The sequence below is a fragment of the Heterodontus francisci genome, chromosome 7, assembly GCF_036365525.1.
Source record: "Heterodontus francisci isolate sHetFra1 chromosome 7, sHetFra1.hap1, whole genome shotgun sequence".
NCBI lineage: Eukaryota > Metazoa > Chordata > Chondrichthyes > Heterodontiformes > Heterodontidae > Heterodontus > Heterodontus francisci.
The window spans coordinates 86,663,120-86,681,865 of NC_090377.1; the positions used below are offsets into that span (position 1 = coordinate 86,663,120).

An 18,746-nucleotide genomic window follows, 5' to 3' on the forward strand; every position below is an offset into this window, starting at 1 on the left:
CTCTACCTTGCTTTTCTCCTTTTAAGACACTCCTTAAAACCTACCTCTTTGAACAAGCTTTTGGTCATCTGCCCTAATATCTCCTTATGTGGGTCGGTGTCATATTTTATTTTATAATGCCTCTGTGATGTGCCTTGGAACATTTTATTGTATTAAAAGTGTTGTATAAATAAAAGCTGTTGTTGGGTGCTATTTGTGAAATCCAGATCTCCTGGAGTGCAACTTTACTAGTAGGAAATGTAGCCTGATAATTGTGAAAAAAAATTAAAGACCTCATATCCTTGGATATGAAGTTACCCACCTGGGATATCTGTAAAATTCACAACTGCTGAGGCAATTTTGAGTTTTGTTGTCATGTCATGTAAAAGTACTTTAATGATTTTTTTAAATATTCCTTCAGGTAACCGAGTTCGAAGCCAGGGTGATCTGTTGGAATTTAAATCCTACCAGTGGTTTGGAGCATCCGTGAGAACACAGGGCAACAAAATTCTGGTAAGTGATGCATTCATCTGATTGTGAGATCATTTATTGTTTACGTCCATCTGAAATTATTTAATCATTGCTTAACTCCTGTTCTTGATTACATTTTAGTCAAATAATATTTGCGGTAACACTGTTTAAACCTCAGGACTGCAGTGACATTTAAATTATGAATCACATTGAACCCTGTGTTTTAATTTATTTAAAGATTATTGGAAATTAAGAATTATTCTGAAGAGTGAGTTTGAAAGAAAAACTTCCCTTCGTTTTCAACTAATTTTTTCCCTCACCCATCCCCTTTTTGAAGGCTTTGACTCACTGCTGGGATATAGTTCTGAGAATGCCAGGCACTCTTTGATGCCTATAGGGTGTTATTCACAAGAGCCTAAATGAGCAAAGTAGTATATTCAACCATATTTGCAGGGAAGGAAGGGGGATTTGCAACCACGCATAGATGCACAGCTCCATTCTCATTCATTGTTCACATGCACTCTGCCAACATGGGCCACGAGATAGCAATCATCAACAGGAATCCTGGTTGATGTTCTAGTCACCTATTGCTGTTACAACTGAGATCCTTTAATCGGCAGAGACCCAAACATTAATATCTGGGATCATTCTGGCCTGTATGACTCAACTGTTCACTTGCTTAACCAGAAAAGCCATCAGAGTGTGTGTGTCTGTATGTTTTTGTGAGATCTCTAGTTGCCCTGAAAAGGTGGTAGTGAGCTGCGACCTTGTCATGGTGCAGTCTTTGTTGTAATGGTTCTCTAATGATGGTATTATGGAAGGAAGTCTAGGATATTGATCCAATGACAATGAAGGAATGTTGATAGATGTGCAAGTCAGGGTGGTGTAGGGACAAATATATCCCTCTATTTTGATTTAGTTCAGACAAGACAACCAATCTGGTGAGACAGAGAGATGACAGCCGAAGTATAGCCAATCAATCAGAATTGATTAAGGTATGCTTAACTAATAGGCAATGAGCAATGACTGTCCGCGGGTCCTTGCTTTCCCCAAACGGTCAGACTCTAGGCGATGTTCTTCCCTCAGGCCTCTCCTCCTCCTCCTTCAAGTGGAACGAGAGTATCTTCAGGAATTTTTATACAGGTGCAACTGTGTATTTCCAGTGGTCCAGACTCTGACCTCATACATTTCTTTTCTTTTGAGGTCTTCGGCTCGTCAGATGGCATTCATCATATTTGGTAAAAGCAATTAACTTTGACCCTCACCATCCACATCATAATTGATACAATCAATAGACCATTCACTGTTATGTTGGTAGACCATCAGGCATAATCATGACCATCACCTAGATTACCCTGGGTGAGGTTAACCTTAAGAGCTTGCATTGTTTTTAACAGTGGGATCCTTTAACAGTGCATGCCTGTGACTGTCTTGTAGTTTTGAACTACACATTCCCCAGACAGACTGAATTCTTCTAAACGGTTGTCATTTCCATCGAATCATCCTTGATTGTTCCAGTGTTCCGCCTTTTGTTTCTGTAAGTGTCTGATTTCCATCAACATATTGTCCCTAATTGTCGCATGACATAATTTGTTTACATTTAACTTAAACAATGCAGCTTTCCACACACCAGCAGTTCAATTCTTTGCTTCCCATAAGAACCCACAGCACACAAATATATATCACGGTGCCTAAAATTCACAGTTACATGAACAATATATAAAACCCCATGCTTCTATAAAACCCCATACCTTCTTACAGTGGTTTTTGACTTGGAGATGATGGTGTTCTCATAACCTTGCTACTCTTGTTCTTCTTGGTGGTAGAGATCATAGGGAAGGGAAATGCAATTAGAGTAAGTTTGATCAGGTGCTGAAGTACATCCTCTATTTATAAATACTGCAACCACAGTACACTAGTAATGGAGGAAGTGAATGTTGAGTCCAGCGTTAATGGTGCTGATTGATCAACCTGCTCTGTCTTGGATGGCGCTGAGCTGCTTGAATGTTATCTTGGCTGCATGAATCCAGACATAGAATTACAGAAAATCAGGTGATTCTATTTTAAGTCAGTGTTTATACTGCACAGAGTCCTCTGGCTACTCTAATTACTTCTTCCCACGCTTCACCCCCTATTCCCTCTCTTCACATATGCATCAAGCCTAGCCTTACATTCGTCAATGTTATCTGCTTCAACCATTTTGTGGCAGAGTTCTACATTTACAGCACTTTGTGTAAAGAAATTCTTACATTGTTCTGTTGAATATTCCATCATAGTACTTACTTGAATCTTGCAAATGGTGACATGGCTTTGGAGGCCAGAGGAGGGGTGGGTCAGGAGGGTCTACTCTTAGACCACCCAGTTTCTGCTTTTCTCTTGTAAAAATGGTGTTGATATGGCGAGACCTGTTACGTTTCTGGTCAGTGCTGACCCCCAAGTTGTTGTTTGGGGGTGGTGTGTGGAACTCCATTATAGTGGTGTCACTGATGCTTATCAGGAGATTGTTGGGCTATTTTTTGATGGTGGTTCTTGTGTGGCTATTACTTGCCACTTATTAAGCCAAGCCTGGATTTTGTCCAGGCGCTGCTGTAGGCTGGCAAGGGCTGTTTCATTATCAGAGAAGTTGTGAATAGAGCGAACTGTAGCATCATCAATTAACAGCTCCGTTCCTGATCTTGTGATGGAGGGAAGATCAGAATGAAGCATGTAGAGATGCTAATTTGCAGATGCTTCTCTAAGGAACTCCTGAAGGAATGTCCCGGGGCTGCAATGATTTGACCTCACAGTTGTCTTCCTTGGTGTCAGGCAAGACTTTAGTCACTGAAGCTTTCCCTTTGACTTGCATATGTATGAGTTTTGCTATGTCGTCTTTGCGCCATATTTGGTCAAATAATGCCATGAAGTTGTGGGTAACTGCCCTAACCTCCCCGACATTCAGCTGTTGCTTCCATTTCTGGGTCAAGGCTGGAGTCGAAGTGGATCTGGTGGATCTGAAACTGAACAAGAGAGAGTAGGTGTCACCTGATGGAATTATTTGATGACTCAGTTACTTTGGAAATGATTGGGAGGAGACTAATGGGGTGAATTATCGTGGTTTGTGTTACTAGGACATGCCTGAGCAGTCTTCCGATTATTGGACCAATGACAGGACACGCTGTTGACAGAATGCAACCTCCATTAGGGCGTAACCTACTTGACCTCTTTCTTAACAATCTATCTGCTGACGATAACATTAGAGTGAGGACAAAGGGTGCAAAATTGCCTCACGTAGTGACGCTACGGAGACCTTGCGCCACTCCATGTGTCAGCCCTGTGCTGCCAGCTGCTTCCTGTGCAGCCAGTGCAGCGTTGCTTGATAAGGGTGCATGCAGGTGCATCTGTGTGTGCTAGAAGGCCTTCAATGGACAGTATCCTGAAATCACACAGCTCCAGGATTCCAATTTTGGTCAGCGAATATGCAGGCAGTCTCTTTGTTATTCACTCTGAAAACCACAGAGTGGAGGTATAGTAGGGGGTGATGCACAGTCAAATGTAGAAGAGAAACTAAGTCAGTCTGGAAGGCAGAGCAAATCTAGATCTGTTAAGGCACAAGCAAATAATGCAAGGCTGAATTGCATCTATTTTAACGTAAGGAGTCTTACTAATAAGGCAGATGAATTGAGGGCGTTGGTTAATGCATGGGAATATGATATTATTGCTATCACAGAGACATGGTTGAGGGAAGGGCAGGACTGGCAGCTCAATATTCTAGGGTATAGAATCTTCAGGCATGACAGGGGAGGGTGTAAAAGAGCAGGTGGCATTGCACTGTTGATCAGGGAGTCAATTACTGCAGTTAGGAGGGATGATATCTTAGAAGATTCCTCAAATGAGGCCATATGGGTAGAACTTAAAAATAAAAAGGGGGTAATCATTTGGCTGGGAGTGTACTACAGGCCTCCAAACAGTCAGGGAGAGATAGAGGAGCAGATATGTAGGCAAATCTCAGACAGGTCTAAAAATAATAGGGTAATAATAGTAGGGGATTTCCACTTCTCCAATATCAACTGGGATAGTCTTAGTGCAAAAGGCTTAAAGGGGGCAGAATTCTTAAAGTGCATACAGGAGAGCTTTTTGAGCCAGCACATAGAAAGTCCTTCAAGAGAAGGGGCAGTACTGGACCTAATCTGAGGGAATGAAGCTGGAAAAGTGGTAGAAGTGTCAGGGGGGGAGCATTTTGGGGATAGTGACCATAACTCTTAACATTTAAGTGTAGTTATGGAAAAGGACAAAGATGGACCAGAAATAAAGGTACTGAAAACAGGGTCTGGCCAAAGTGGACTGGGAGCAGCTACTTGTAGGAAAGTCTACATCAGACCAGTAGGAGTCATTCAAAAAGGAAATAGTGAGAGTTCAGGGCCAACATGTTCCCATAAAGGTGAAGGGTAGGACCAACATGTCCAGGGAACTCTGGATGTCAAGAGATATGGAGGATTGGATAAGGAAAAAAAAACTTATGGCAGATTCAGAGGGCTGAAAACAGCGGAGGCCCTGGACGAGTATAGAAAGTGTAGGGGGGGTATTTAAAAAACGTAATTAGGAGAGCGAAGAGGGGGCATGAAAAAACACTGGCGGGCAAGATGAAGGAAAATCCCAAGGCGTTTTATAAGTATATTAAGGGCAAGAGGATAACGGGAAAGAGTAGGGCCCAGTAAGGACCAAAGTGGCAATTTGTGTGTGGAACTGGAAGACATAGGTGGGGTTTTAAATGATTACTTTTCATCTGTGTTCACTATGGAGAAAGATGATGTAGGTGTAGGGATCAGGGAGGGGGATTGTGATATACTTGAACAAATTAGCATTGAAAGGGAGGAAGTATTAGCCGTTTAAGCGGGCTTAAAAGTGGATAAATCCCCATGTCCAGATGAGATGTATCCCAGGCTATTATCTGAGGCAAGGGAGGAGATTGCAGGGTCTCTGACACAAACTTTCAAATCCTCTCTGGCCACAGGAGAGGTACCAGAGGACTGGAGGACAGCGAATGTGGTACCATTATTCAAGAAGGGTAGCAGGGATAAACCCAGGTAGCTGCAGGCCAGTGAGTTTAACATCAGTGGTTGGGAAACTATTGGAATAAATTCTGAGGGACAGGATTAATCTCCACTTGGATAGGCAGGGAGTAATCAGGGGGAGATCATGTCGAACAAACTTGATTGAATTTTTCGAGGAGGTGATTAGGTGTGTAGATGAGGGTAAAGCAGTTGATGTAGTCTACATGGACTTCAGTAAGGCTTTTGATAAGGTCCCGCATGGGAGATTGGTTCAGAAGGTAAGAGGTTATGGGATCTAGGGCAATTTGGCAAATTGGATCCAAAATTGGCTTGTGGCAGGAGACAGAGGGTGATGGTTGAGGGTTGTTTTTGCGAGTGGAACCCTGTGACCAGTGGTGTACCACAGGGATCGGTGCTGGGACCATTGCTGTTTGTAGTGTACATTAATAATTTAGACATGAATATAGAGATATGATCAGTAAATTCGCAAATGACACGAAAATTGGTGGTGTCGTAAATAGTGAGGAGGAAAGCCTTAGATTACAGGACAATATAGATCAGCTGGTAAGATGGGCAGAGCAGTGGCAAATGGAATTTAATCCTGAGAAGTGTGAGGTGATACATTTTGGGAGGACTAAAGGCAAGGGAATATACAATGGATGGTAGGACCCTAGGAAGTACAGAGGGACCTTGGGGTACTTGTCCATAGATCACTGAAGGTAGATAAGGTGGTTAGGAAGGCATATAGGAAGGCCTTTATTAGCCGAGGCATAGAATATAAGAGCAGGGAGATTATGATGGAGCTGTATAAAGCGCTAGTTAGGCCACAGCTGGAGTACTGTGTACAGTTCTGGGCACCACACTATAGAAAGGAAATGTTTGCACTGGAGAGGGTGCAGAGGAAATTCATCAGGATGTTGCCTGGGCTGGAGCATTTCAGCTATGAAGAGAGACTGGATAGGCTCAGGTTGTTTTCCTTAGAGCAGAGAAGGCTGAGGGGGGGGACCTGATTGAGGTATACAAAATTATGAGGGGCATTGAAAGGATAGATAGGAAGAAACCTTTTCCCTTAGCGGAGTTGTCAATAACCAGGGGGCATAGATTTAAGGTAAGGGGCAGGAGGTTTAGAGGGGTTTTGAGGAAAAAGTCTTTCACCCAGATGATGATTGGAATCTGGAACACACTGCCTGAAGGGGTGGTCGAGGCAGGAACCCTCACAACATTTAAGAAGTATTTAGATGAGCACATGAAATGCCATAACATACAAGGCTACGGGCCAAATGCTGGAAAATGGGATTAGAATAGATATGTGCTTGATGGCCGGCACAGACACAATAAGCCGAAGGGCCTGTTTCTGTGCTGTATAACTCTATGACTCTATGACCACAAGTGTGAAGTTGCATTGGGGCCCCGCATTAGCCTTATTTAAAGGGTCAAGCACTCAACTTACAGGCAAGGTAATTTTTTTGAACTTTGTTATGACAAAGTGCCTTTGAAAATACTCTGGAGTGTTCTTGGAGGTGTTTCATTGAGTTCCAGAATTTGCCGCATCCTCCTACGGTGGGGTCAGAGGAGTAGGTGACCTGACTACACAAAGACCGCAATAGATCTGGGAGCAGTGGTGGCAGTGCCTCTGCATCTGCAGCACAGCAGGAAGTTGGAGCAGAGGCTGCAGAGAGGGCAAGGTCAGTGCGATGCCTTTTGGCAACTTCGCGCCCGCCTCCTCCATGCTCCTTGACAGTGACAGGAGGCTGTCTGGCAGGTCAGCCATTGCTCCCAGCATCTCAATGTCCATGCCCATCAGTGCTTTCCTGTATGGCACCCCATCGAGGTCTTCATCTAAGCAGAACTGTTCTGTAACCTCACCCTCTGGTGAGATGGCAAACTAACCATCCTTTATCTCTGGCCTAGCTGCAAGCCACTTGTGCCTGGATGACTCATCATGTGCTGATCCCAAATGTATACTCCTATCCAAAGTACGTGCAGTGCTAGTATCTGAGAATATATACGAATTTGGATCAGGAGTAGGCCATTCGGCCCCTCGAGCCCGCTCCAGCATTTGAAAAGATCATAGCTGATCTGAATGTGGCCTCAACTCCACTTTCCTGTCTGTCCCCATAACGCTTGACTCCCTTGTCATAGGGAGATACAGCACCGAAACAGGCCCTTCGGCCCACCGAGTCCACACCAACCTTCCATTGATACTAATCCTACATTAATTCCATTTTCCCTCTCATATCCCCACCTTCCCTCAATTCTCCTACCACCTACCTACACTAGGGGCAATTTTTACAAAGGCCAATTTACTTATCAACCTGCAAGTCTTTGGCATGTGGCAGGAAACCGGAGCACCCGGAGGAAACCCACACAGTCACAGGGAAAACTTGCAAACTCTGCACAGACAGTACCCAGAACCGAATCCAGGTCGCTGGAGCTGTGAGACTGCGGTGCTAACCAATGTGCCACTATCTATCACAAATCTAACTCAGCCTTGAACATATTCAATGACCCAGCCTCTACTGCTCTCTGAGGAAGTGAATTCCACAAACAACCCTCAGAGAAAAAAATTCTCCTCATCTCCGTCATAAATGGGAGACCCCTTATTTTTAAACTTGGCCCCTAGTTCTAGTCTTGACCTTAAGTAGAAACATCCTTCCAGCATCCACCCTGTCATGTCCTCCCAGGATCTTGTATGTTTCAATAAGATCACACACTCATTCTTCTAGACTCCAATGGGTACAGGCCCAACTTGTTCAACCTTTCTTCAAAAGATAAGCCCTTCATCCAAGGAATCAGTCGAGTGAACCTTCTCTGAACTGCTTCTAATGCAATTTTATCCTTTAAGTAAGGAGGCCAAAGCTGTACACAGTACACCAGCTGGGTCTCACTAAGGCCCTGTACTGCTGTAGTAAAACTTCCCTACTTTTATATTTTATTCCCTCTGCAATAAACAACAATATTCCATTTGCCTTCCTAATCACTTGCTGTACCTGCATACTAACTTTTTGTGATTCATGTGCCAGGACACCCAGATCCCTCTGTACCACCAAGTTCTGCAGTCTCTCTCCGTTTAAGTAATATTTTGCTTTTTTATTCTTCCTGCCAAAGTGGACAAGTTCACATTTTCCCACATTATACTTCATCTACCACATTTTTGCCCACTCACTTAACTTATCTATATCCCTTTGTAGACTCTTTACCGTCTCTTGACAACTTACCTATCTTTGCGTCATCTGCAAATTTAGCTACCATACATTTGGTCTCTTCATCCAAGTCATTAATGTAGATTGTAAATAGTTGAGGCCCCAGCACTGATCCCTGTGGCACTCCACTAGTCACAGCCTGCCAACCTGAAAATGACCTGTTTATCCCTGCTCAGTGCTTCCTATTAGCTAACCAATCCTCTATCCATGCTAATATGTTACCCTCTACACCATGAGCTCTTATTTTGTGTAGTAATCTTTGATATGGCACCTTATCATAGAGTCATAGAGAGATACAGCACTGAAACAGGCCCTTCGGCCCACCGAGTCTGTGCCGACCAACAACCACCCATTTATACTAATCCTACATAACCCCATATTCCCTACCACTTCCTCACAATTCCTACCACCTACTTACATTAGGGGCAATTTGCAATAGCCAATTTAATTATTTTTATTTAGAGATACAGCACTGAAACTGGCCCTTCGGCCCACCGAGTCTGTGCCGACCAACAACCACCCATTTATACTCACCCTACAGTAATCCTATATTCCCTACACTACCTACACTAGGGGCAATTTACAACGGCCAATTTACCTATCTTTGGCGGTGGGAGGAAACCGGAGCACCCGGCGAAAACCCACACGGTCACAGGGAGAACTTGCAAACTCCTCACAGGCAGTACCCAGAATTGAACCCGGGTCCCTGAAGCTATGAGGCTGCGGTGCTAACCACTGTGCCGTGCTTTCGCATTTACCTATCAACCTGCAAGTCTTTGGCTGTGGGAGCCTGTGCCACCCATTAGCATTATCGAATACTTTTTGGAAATCCAAGTACACCACATCTACAGGTTCCCCCTGATCCACGTTGCTAGTTACTTTCTCAAAGACCTCTAATAAATTAGTCAAACATGATTTCCCTTTCCCAAAACCATGGTGATGGTGGCTGAATGTCAGATCAAGTGACAGGGCCTCTTTGTTAGTGCTGTGCTGTTACTTGCTCTCTCTCCTTCCTGGGGCTATTGTGTGTGGGCTAGACAAGTGTCAATTCTTGGATGTCTGAAAGCAGGAACTCAGAAGGAAAAGCTTGGTATGAGGTCAGGGAGTGGAGTGTGAAGCAAGAGGTCCATGGTCACAACATCAACAGCTTGCTCATCATGCCAGATAGCAGGATGAGGGTGAGCTGGGAGTTGAGAAGGGCTTAAGGCAAGAACATAGCATCGTCCTCAATGTTTTCAGCGACGCAGGATGCCTTGGGGCCCCGTCACAGCTAGCCGCATGATGGAGGCAATGATCACCCGGTTGGGCTGAGGAGATGCAGGCATCCTTGTCCCGTCTGGTTTAGCTCCGCTCCCTTTTGTTGTGTGCCACCTTGTCCTACAGGAGAGAAAGCAGCATGTCAGTGATTGTGTCGCACTGTGTTTGGGTGATGTGCCTGCCATCACTGAATGGCTGGAGGTATGTGAAGGCAGTGAGAGTTGAGTGTCAGGCCGGCAGCATTGTTAAATTTGTGAGGGTGAGGTGGAGTATCTGGATGTTTAGTGGGAGTGCTGCTGGGTGAGTGATGGGGGTGCTGTGCATTGAGCAGTGTGAGAGATTGGTCTTGTGATGAACAGGAGAAGTCATGTGAAGATGCATTCACTGACATTGACAACCTCGGTGAGGTCATTAGTCTTCTTGTGGCACTGCTGTCAGGTCCTTGGGTACAGACCCCAGAAGCTGACCTTCTTGGACACCTGCTCCCTCTTGAAGGTCTCCTGGGTCCCATGCCATCTCTTCCTGCCCACCTGTACCACTCATGTCTCCAGCGCTTGATCCATCACCAAGGCACTGTCTCTCTGCCCTGATCACTTTGCAATAATTTACATTGCAGCAATATTTTTGTGCAACTCCCTTTAGGATATACCCTGCCTTTTAGAAGAGAAGGCTGGCTGTACCACATGGTCTGCAAAAAATACAGCCTTCGTTGCTGAGGGCAGAAGCCACAGACAGCAGTGCAAGTGCTGCTCGGGTCAATGCTACAATCATGCAGATAAGGTGGATACACCAATTCTTTGTGATGCCCATCTCAATCTGCATCGGCGTGAGCAGGTCACAAATTGCAACCCCTGTGCCAAAAAAATGGACTATCCAATTTCTAGTCTCTATCTTTTCACCATGCTGAGGAATGTCATCCATCTAGAAATATGACAACACTGTGTTAATTGAACCAGACACAGCCTAAAACTGGCCATCTCAGGGGTGCTGTGGTCCTTGATCCGGAAAGCCAGTTGGTGAAGGATAATACTGAAGCCAATCTTTGCTCAGTCTTACATTTATTTACAGAGTGAAACATTACAAACATATGCCTCCTAACTTAACCACTCCAGAGTCTCAGTCAGTGTCTCTTTATATGTGCTCAAGTGAAATCTCAATTAATGCCCGCCACCTGCATATAATTAAGTACAATTGATATATAATTAACAATCACCATCAACTCAAAGACCAATCGTGGTTCAATAAGGAATGTTGAAGATTGTACCAGGATCAGCATCAGGCATACCTTGGAATGAATTACCAACCTAGTAAAGCTACAACTTGGGGATACCTGCATAACAACTAAAGCAGCAGGCTAGACTTGCAGCTATGCAGTTGCACAGCCAACAAATCAGAGCAAAGCACTCCAGATCTACCACATCTGGTCAAGAATGGCAGTGGACAATTAAGCTTCTTTGATATCAATCATCAACTATGGTGGACTCCAGCATGTGAATGCAAGAGACAAGTTTGACGTGTTTGCATCTGTTCAACCAAAACTGCTGAGGTTCCCGCCTTTGGCAGTGTCCAGACAATTTGACTCACTTAATGCCACATTAAGAATTGCTCTGGGCACAGCGAAGATTATGCATCCCTCCCATCAATCAATCAATAAGCCAGATGCATTGCTTTACATTTGCTCACTAGAGCTAGCTGCCCCCCAGTCCAACTGTTCCAGTGCTCTTGTTTCCCCCTCTAATCCTTCCTCCAGTTGAAGGAGATCAATAGGAGCATTATTTGGCATTGTTTGACCTAAAGCTGAATTCATGTGATCTGGCATCAATGTGATGACTTATAGAGCTATATCACCTGATTGTGTTTCAACCATTAGACACTGGTAGAATGGGCAACATACAGAGATGATAAAGGAGGAGTTTCGAATGTTGGCTGATAGATATGATTATATGACAGCTCTCCTGACAGCTCCAATATAGTCAGTCTTCCCGCGCGGAGGTTCATTTAAATGGAGGGGCTGGAGTGGCCGCCCCCAATGACGTAGAGGGTCCCTGGCAATGGTGTCTGGCGCCACTGCACGGGCACCGGTGCTATTTTGAAAGGGCTTTAAGCCCTTAGAGGAAATTTTAATTTTTAAAGGGACTTTTTTTATAGATGTGAATTTAAATTTTTAATAAGAGCTGGAGGCCCGTTCAACCATTTCCCCCACTCCCCCCAAAAGTCTGTTTTAGGGCCACCGACCCTAAATAAACTTTATTGACAACACGAACTTCCCCCGCCCCCAATCTTCTAAAATTTGCCCTTCAACCCCTTCCCACCATCCCCATAGCCAATAAAGTGTTTTCTCTGCTCTCCCCCCTACCCCACCCCCCCCCCCCCCTTCCACCACCGGCCCTGAAATTTTCACTCTTCCTACACCACCACCACCAGTGTCAAGCTTTGGAACTTGGGACAGAGTTCCAAAGGCACGCGAGTTGCGGCTGGCAGCCGGAATATCAGCATGGGACGGCCACTAGGGTAAGGTAAGTTAATTTGCAATTATTTTACTTCATTTTAATATTTAAATGAGAGCCATGCTGCCTGGTGGAGGGGCCACACCGAGGCCTCGCTGCCACCAGTAAAATGCAGTGTGGCCTTCTTGGCACAAGGATTGTGGCGGGCCTCTCCGGAAGAATTTTCCAGGCCCCCTGCCACGACCCCTGACGCCCGAGGCCTCATAAAATTCAGCCCCCAGTGTCTATCTTCTCCCTTGAGACGATCTCCTATGCAAGGCATCCATATTCATGTAAACTGTTATAAGTATTCTGCTCTCTACAGTTTCCCTTTATAGAATTACTATTGTATAATATCTAAGGCAAGATGCTACAGTTAGTTGTTGCCAAAAGCTGGTAAATAGTTGGCTTGCTGATAATCAGGAGCCGGGATGTTCAAATTTTCGCTAATATTTGTCTTGTCCAGGCTTGTGCTCCCCGTTATCACTGGAGAACATTACTTCGTCAAGAACGTGAACCAGTGGGGACCTGTTTCCTTGCAGATGGGGAAAAGATCGTGGAGTATGCACCATGCCGATCAGGTTAGTTCGAGAGGGCGACTTTTCAATGGAACTTTATGGATACTACTTTAGAATTAAACAGTTGGTCTCTAATATTCCATGAATATCATTTTGGTTAGGTCAGACCTGTTTGAGAAGTTAATGTTAGCAACAGGATCCTTCATAAAACCAGTTACAAAGAATGGTCAGAAACATTGGCCATTTTCTATTTTTGATGGTTGTTAGTTATATTTTCAAACAATGAGCAACATCATGTTGCTGGTTTAATCGATGGAGTAAAACTTTGAGGTCCACTCCACTGTTGGGGCCTCGCACGCTTATCAGAAAATCATGAGTGCATTACCTGTGGTTTTCCATTAATGTCAGTGGATGGAAAATCGCAATCAAAACAACTACTATTTTCTGATAAGTCACCTGCTGATGAGGCCTCAGATTTGCAAAGCTGATTGCAATAACTACTCCAAGTCAGTTCCCATAACAAAGTCATCACAAAAGAGATAAGGAAGAAGTCCACCATTTGGCCCATCCTACCCCATTCATCCAACAAAAAAAATTCTGCTTCTATCACAGCATCCAACAGTTTTTTCTCTTGTCCTGCTGTCATGTTTATCTTTCCAATATAATTTACTATCTTGTATATCTGTAAGGGCCACAGATACAAACTGGTGAAAAGATCACTCAGGACTAATAGAAGTTCTTCACACAAAGAATGATTCACACAAAGATGGGACTCCTGGATTGGTCAGTGAAAGCAATCACTTTGGAATCCTTTTAAAAACAATTGGATGCTGTGTTAGAGGCTGTAAACTTTTTTGTTGGACGAATGAGATCGGATGGGCCAAATAGTGGACTTGCATCCTTATCCATCATGTGATGACTTCATTATGGCAACTGGCTTGGAGTAGTTATTGCAATCGGCTGTGCAAGCAGTTATTTTAATATCAGCAGAGAAGTAATCATTAACTTAGATTGTTAAGAGTCTGCCTTCGGCTTGCTTACACTTTGGAGCTTAATAGTTCATTACAGCAAGATCATTCCTAATAATGATGTAAAAAAATTGCTTTAAAAGTATCCCCATCAAATTCTATGGAAAAACAAGTAAGCTGCCAAATTACTGAGAATTCTTTGCAACTAGTTTTTCATAAAGTGTTGTGATGGTTTCAAGATAAAATGTTCAGCTATAGTTTTAATCTCTGGTCATTGAAGGTCAAATTCCCTGCTTTCATTCCCATGTAACAGTAGTTATCTCATCTGATTCCCATGTGAATAGGGTCTTCAGAAATGAAAGCTGAGTCCTTAACAAATGGTTTGATAGACTACTGGTGCAGTTTGTTTTAAGTGCTAACAGATGTCATTGGGGCCTAAAGGAAGTTTTTCATGCTGTACTTTTTTTTTGAGTGCAGCAGCAACATTCACTCGTGGAGGTTGTGCAGCACCAGATTTCCCCTCTTACAAATAAATTGCATTTGCCAGTCATTCTGTTGAGCTGGCTGCAGGGAGGGGCATGATTGCAGCCAAAGTAATGCCACTTTTTGGCTTGCAAATAACTGAGGCTTCACTCTGATTTGACAAATTGTGGCTGAGATCACAAACTTTTGCCCTGATATTTAAAAATCCCCCAAAACTTGCATTTATATATCACCTTTCACAACCTCAGTACATCCCAAAGCATTTTACAGCCAATGAAGTACTTTTGAAGTATTGTCACTGTTTTATCATAGGAAATACGGCAACCAATTTGCATACTCAAGGTCCCACAAAGAGCAATGTGATAATGACCAGATAATCTGTTTTAGTATTGTTGATCGAGGGGTGTTGACCAAGACACCGGGAATAATTCCCTGAATCTCATTTGTAATAGTGCCATGGGATCTTTTTACGTTCACCTGAGAAAGCAGATGGGGTCTTTTGTTTAATGTCTCATCCAAAAGATAGAACCTCTGACGGTGCAGCACTTTCTCTGTGTCACTCTGGAGTGTCAGTACAGATTTTTATTTGTGTTCAGGTCTCTGAAGTCCAGGGATAGGCACCAACACGCTGCACCATGGACATTTAACAAAATTATTGACTTAGCCACAAACATGGGAGCAATTAATCTGTATATAAAGTGTATAGCCAGCCTCATGCCATCAAAATACAGTCTGATTTAAAACATATTTCTCCCTATTTAGTGAGATACCTGGCATTGTTTTTGCTTGCACAAGTAGTCAATGTCTACCCACACACTTGATGTAGCGAAGCAGAGAAGTTGGATAGATGTTCATCTGTCAGGAGTGATCGTGATCGTTCTGACTCCCCCTCTGTGTCCGTCCCCCTCTCCACCCCCCACCATGTCCGTCCCCCTCTCCCCACCTTCCATCCCCCCATGTCCATTCCCCTCTTCTCCCCCCTCTGTCCATCCTCCTCTCCCCTCCTCTCTGTATCCATCCTCCTCTGCCCTCTGTGTTTCCATCCCCCTCTCCCATGTATCCACCCCTCTCTCACCCCTCCATGTGTCCATGTCCCCTCCCTGCCTGTGCATCTATACTCCTTCCCCCCCCCCCCCCCCAACCATGTCCATCCCTCCTCTGCGTCCATCCCCCTCTCCCCACTCTGTGTTCCACATCCCCACGACCCCCTTCCCCGTTCTTGATTAAAGTGCTGCCTGACTCTTAGCGTGCTCCCTCCACACTGCGCCTCTGTGTGCTGGCCTGCTTTGTGCTCTCCCCTCGGCCTCTCTCTTCCCCTGCAGCAGTTAGTCCTGCTCACTCCCTGAACTGCGCGAAAACAGCAGGGGCACCCCATTCCAGCACGTCTACGCCGCACACCGCCATTCAACGCTCAACCTGCCCTGGCAGGCTGCTGTCAGTCACAACCACTGAGAAATCACAGACAGGCAGCTGTCGTTCATCAGGTGGAGGTACTGCCTCCGACCGATGTACACTTGAATAGGAGAGCTGTCAATGAAAGCCAAGCCACGGGCAGCCCGCTGTCAGTCACAGAGGATTAGCGGGAGATGGAAATCACGAACCTCAACATTTTTTTAACGAGGGAACATGTTGCCGACCCCTGCTGAAGTGTTCACCTGAAGGGTGATCTCTGATCTTGCAGGGAGGATGAGGGATTGACATTAGCTATCTGCTTTCCTGGTCGGTTGTGATGGGGGCGTGGGGGGACAAAATGGAGGCATCATTGAATTGTGAGGGTGTGTCTGATAATTGTGGGGGGTATTGGGGGAGATTGTGGTGGGTGGGCTTTAAAGGGTTAACTTGTTCGACCTGGAGGAAACACTCCTGCTCCTCATGGCTGACGGGCAGTGCTATAAAGGCACTTACTATGGATCCAGTCGCTTCCACCTTCTTTTACCTGGGAAACTCGGCCGGGGTGTTAATAACAGAAACCTTGTTTAAAATGGAGGCTGGCAGCTTGCTTTAAAAGGTTTCAATGACTCACCCGCCTCCTGAGATCATTCCTCATCCTGCTTCTGTTAAAGCTACAAGTGATCAGGTTCAAGGCAGCTTGTGCTCAGATTTGAAATTTTCAACATTTTAACTTCCTATCTGACCCAAACCTGCCCAGAAGGTCAAATTTTCCTGTTTGTGACCCTGCCCTCTCAAAGAGAAACTAATGTAAGTATCATGAAAATAATTTTTGAAAGCATTATCTCAATGACAACTCATACCTTGTGTCTTTCTTTTTTCTTTAAGTCAAACCTGAGGCTGATGGTCAAGGATTTTGTCAGGGAGGTTTCAGCATTGACTTTACAACGGTAGGAACAGAATGAGCTTTTTATGTTAAATGCATTTTAGCTAAACCTGATTTTAAAGTCCATTAAATGTGGTGTACCTTTTATGCAGAAGTTTCTGACCCATCAGCAAAGACGGCTCTAAGATGAGCCACTTGACCACATTGCATAAAAGTGAGGCGTGACTTTCTCATGCTGTTTTTATTTTTTAATGATTTAGCTGTGTATATGTCACATTAAAAATGTTATGTCTGCATAGACTTCCTTTCTGGATCATTTGACTTAATGTAGCCACACTTTTTATGTCAACATTTTTCTCTGTCCATATCAATGTCTTGTTTTGCCTGTAGAAACTTTTCAAGCTATAATAATTGAAGGTGGGTTTGTGCATTCATTGCAGAGCCTGTCAATGATTTCATTGCATTAATTGCCATCTCATTTTATCTCCAAGTTTAGATTTTATTGTTCATATAAGATATCACATATAAGATCCTGAGGGGTCTTGACAGGGTGGATGTGGAAAGGATGTTTCCTCTTGTGGGAGAATCTAGAACTAAGGGTCACTAAAAACAAGGGGTTGACCATTTAAGACAGGTGAGGAGAAATGTTTTCTCTCAGAGGCTCATGAGACTTTGGAATTCTCTTCCTCAAAAGGCAGCGGAAACAGAGTCTTTAAATATTTTTAAGGCAGAGGTAGATAGATTCTTGATAAGTAAGGGGGTGAAGGTTTATCGGGGTAGGCGGGAATGTGGAGTGGAGGTTACAATCAGATTAGCCATGATCTTGTTGAATGGCAGAGCAGGCTTAAGGGGCCGAGTGGCCTACTCCTGCTCCTAATTCGTCGGTTCATGTTAGCTAACACTGTGGGCTGGATTTTACAGCATCCCCCCCCACCCCCCCTACCCCTGATATCAGGGGTCGTGGCGAGGGGCAGCTGGAAAATTCTTCCGGGAGAGGCCAGCCACGGGCCTCGATGCCGGGAAGGCCTGGCCCGATATTGCCGGCGGCAGCGTGACCTCATGGCGGCCCCCGCCCCACCAGTCGGTGACATAGCCAAAATTTAATTATGGTAATTTAGTTAAATGAATGAATTAAATACTTATCTACTCCCGCTGTCCGTTTCGGTGCCATATTGATGGTGGCGGCAGGTACTGCCGTGCCTTCAGATCTCCATTCAGAGATCCGATGCAGGACACTGGTGGGGTGGGGGCAGCAGGTAAGTAATTCAGTGCGGGAGCGGTTTCAAACTAACCTGATTGATCGAGGGGATGGTGAGAAGGGGTTGAAGGTAAATGTTTATAAACATTGGGGGCGGGGGGAAGGTCAGGTACACAAGGTAGCTTTTTGTGGGGAGTGGGGCAGAGAGAAAGAAATGAGCTATATGGTTATTGGGGGGAGTGGGAGAGGAGCTAGAAACATTAATTTAATTTTTTAAAATTAAATTTAACATTGCTATATCTTTAAATATTTAAACTAAGTTGAAGGGCTCTGAGCCCTTTAAAAATGGAGGAGGGTGGGGGCAGTCTGCCCTGGCCATTTAAATGAGCCACCGCGTTTAATATTGCGCAGTTCCACAACATAGTTTACGGCCGCCACCAATTTAGTTGGCAATGTAAAATCTAGGCCTGTATATTCCAAGGATTGCACTTGCGGTATTTCTGAACTGTAAGATACTTTCTAGTATATTTATTCACTGAGCCATTTGAGAGTCTAGTTAAATTAAATTTTGATACAGGTCAAGCACTAAAAATTGAGAATATTCACCACTGCATTATCCTCCTTCTGTGAGCTTGAAACCCCATTTATAAGATAAAAATGTCTCCTACATCAGACAGTACAGCATGTGCCCTGCCAGGAGTGTATTGATGATACTGTATAATACGACATGATAACTGTTTAGATACAGTTCTTACTCTGTATTTATCCTTCATGAATTGCAGGCTGGTAGAGTGGTTCTTGGGGGACCTGGCAGTTTTTACTGGCAAGGTAAAAAAAAAAATACAATACTGCTCTGTTATAATAAAGCAATGTGCATC

General features: G+C 44.3%; 1 protein-coding gene across 1 annotated transcript in view; it reads left to right on the top strand.

Moving 5' to 3' along the window:
* Nucleotides 1–18,746, top strand: part of itgav (integrin, alpha V) — a 136,548-nt gene that overhangs the window by 40,011 nt on the left and 77,791 nt on the right. The window contains exons 3-6 of the mRNA XM_068035578.1: nt 401–492; nt 12,893–13,007; nt 16,673–16,734; nt 18,651–18,696. Of these exons, the coding sequence (XP_067891679.1) occupies nt 401–492; nt 12,893–13,007; nt 16,673–16,734; nt 18,651–18,696 (315 nt within the window). The remainder of the gene's footprint in view (nt 1–400; nt 493–12,892; nt 13,008–16,672; nt 16,735–18,650; nt 18,697–18,746) is intronic.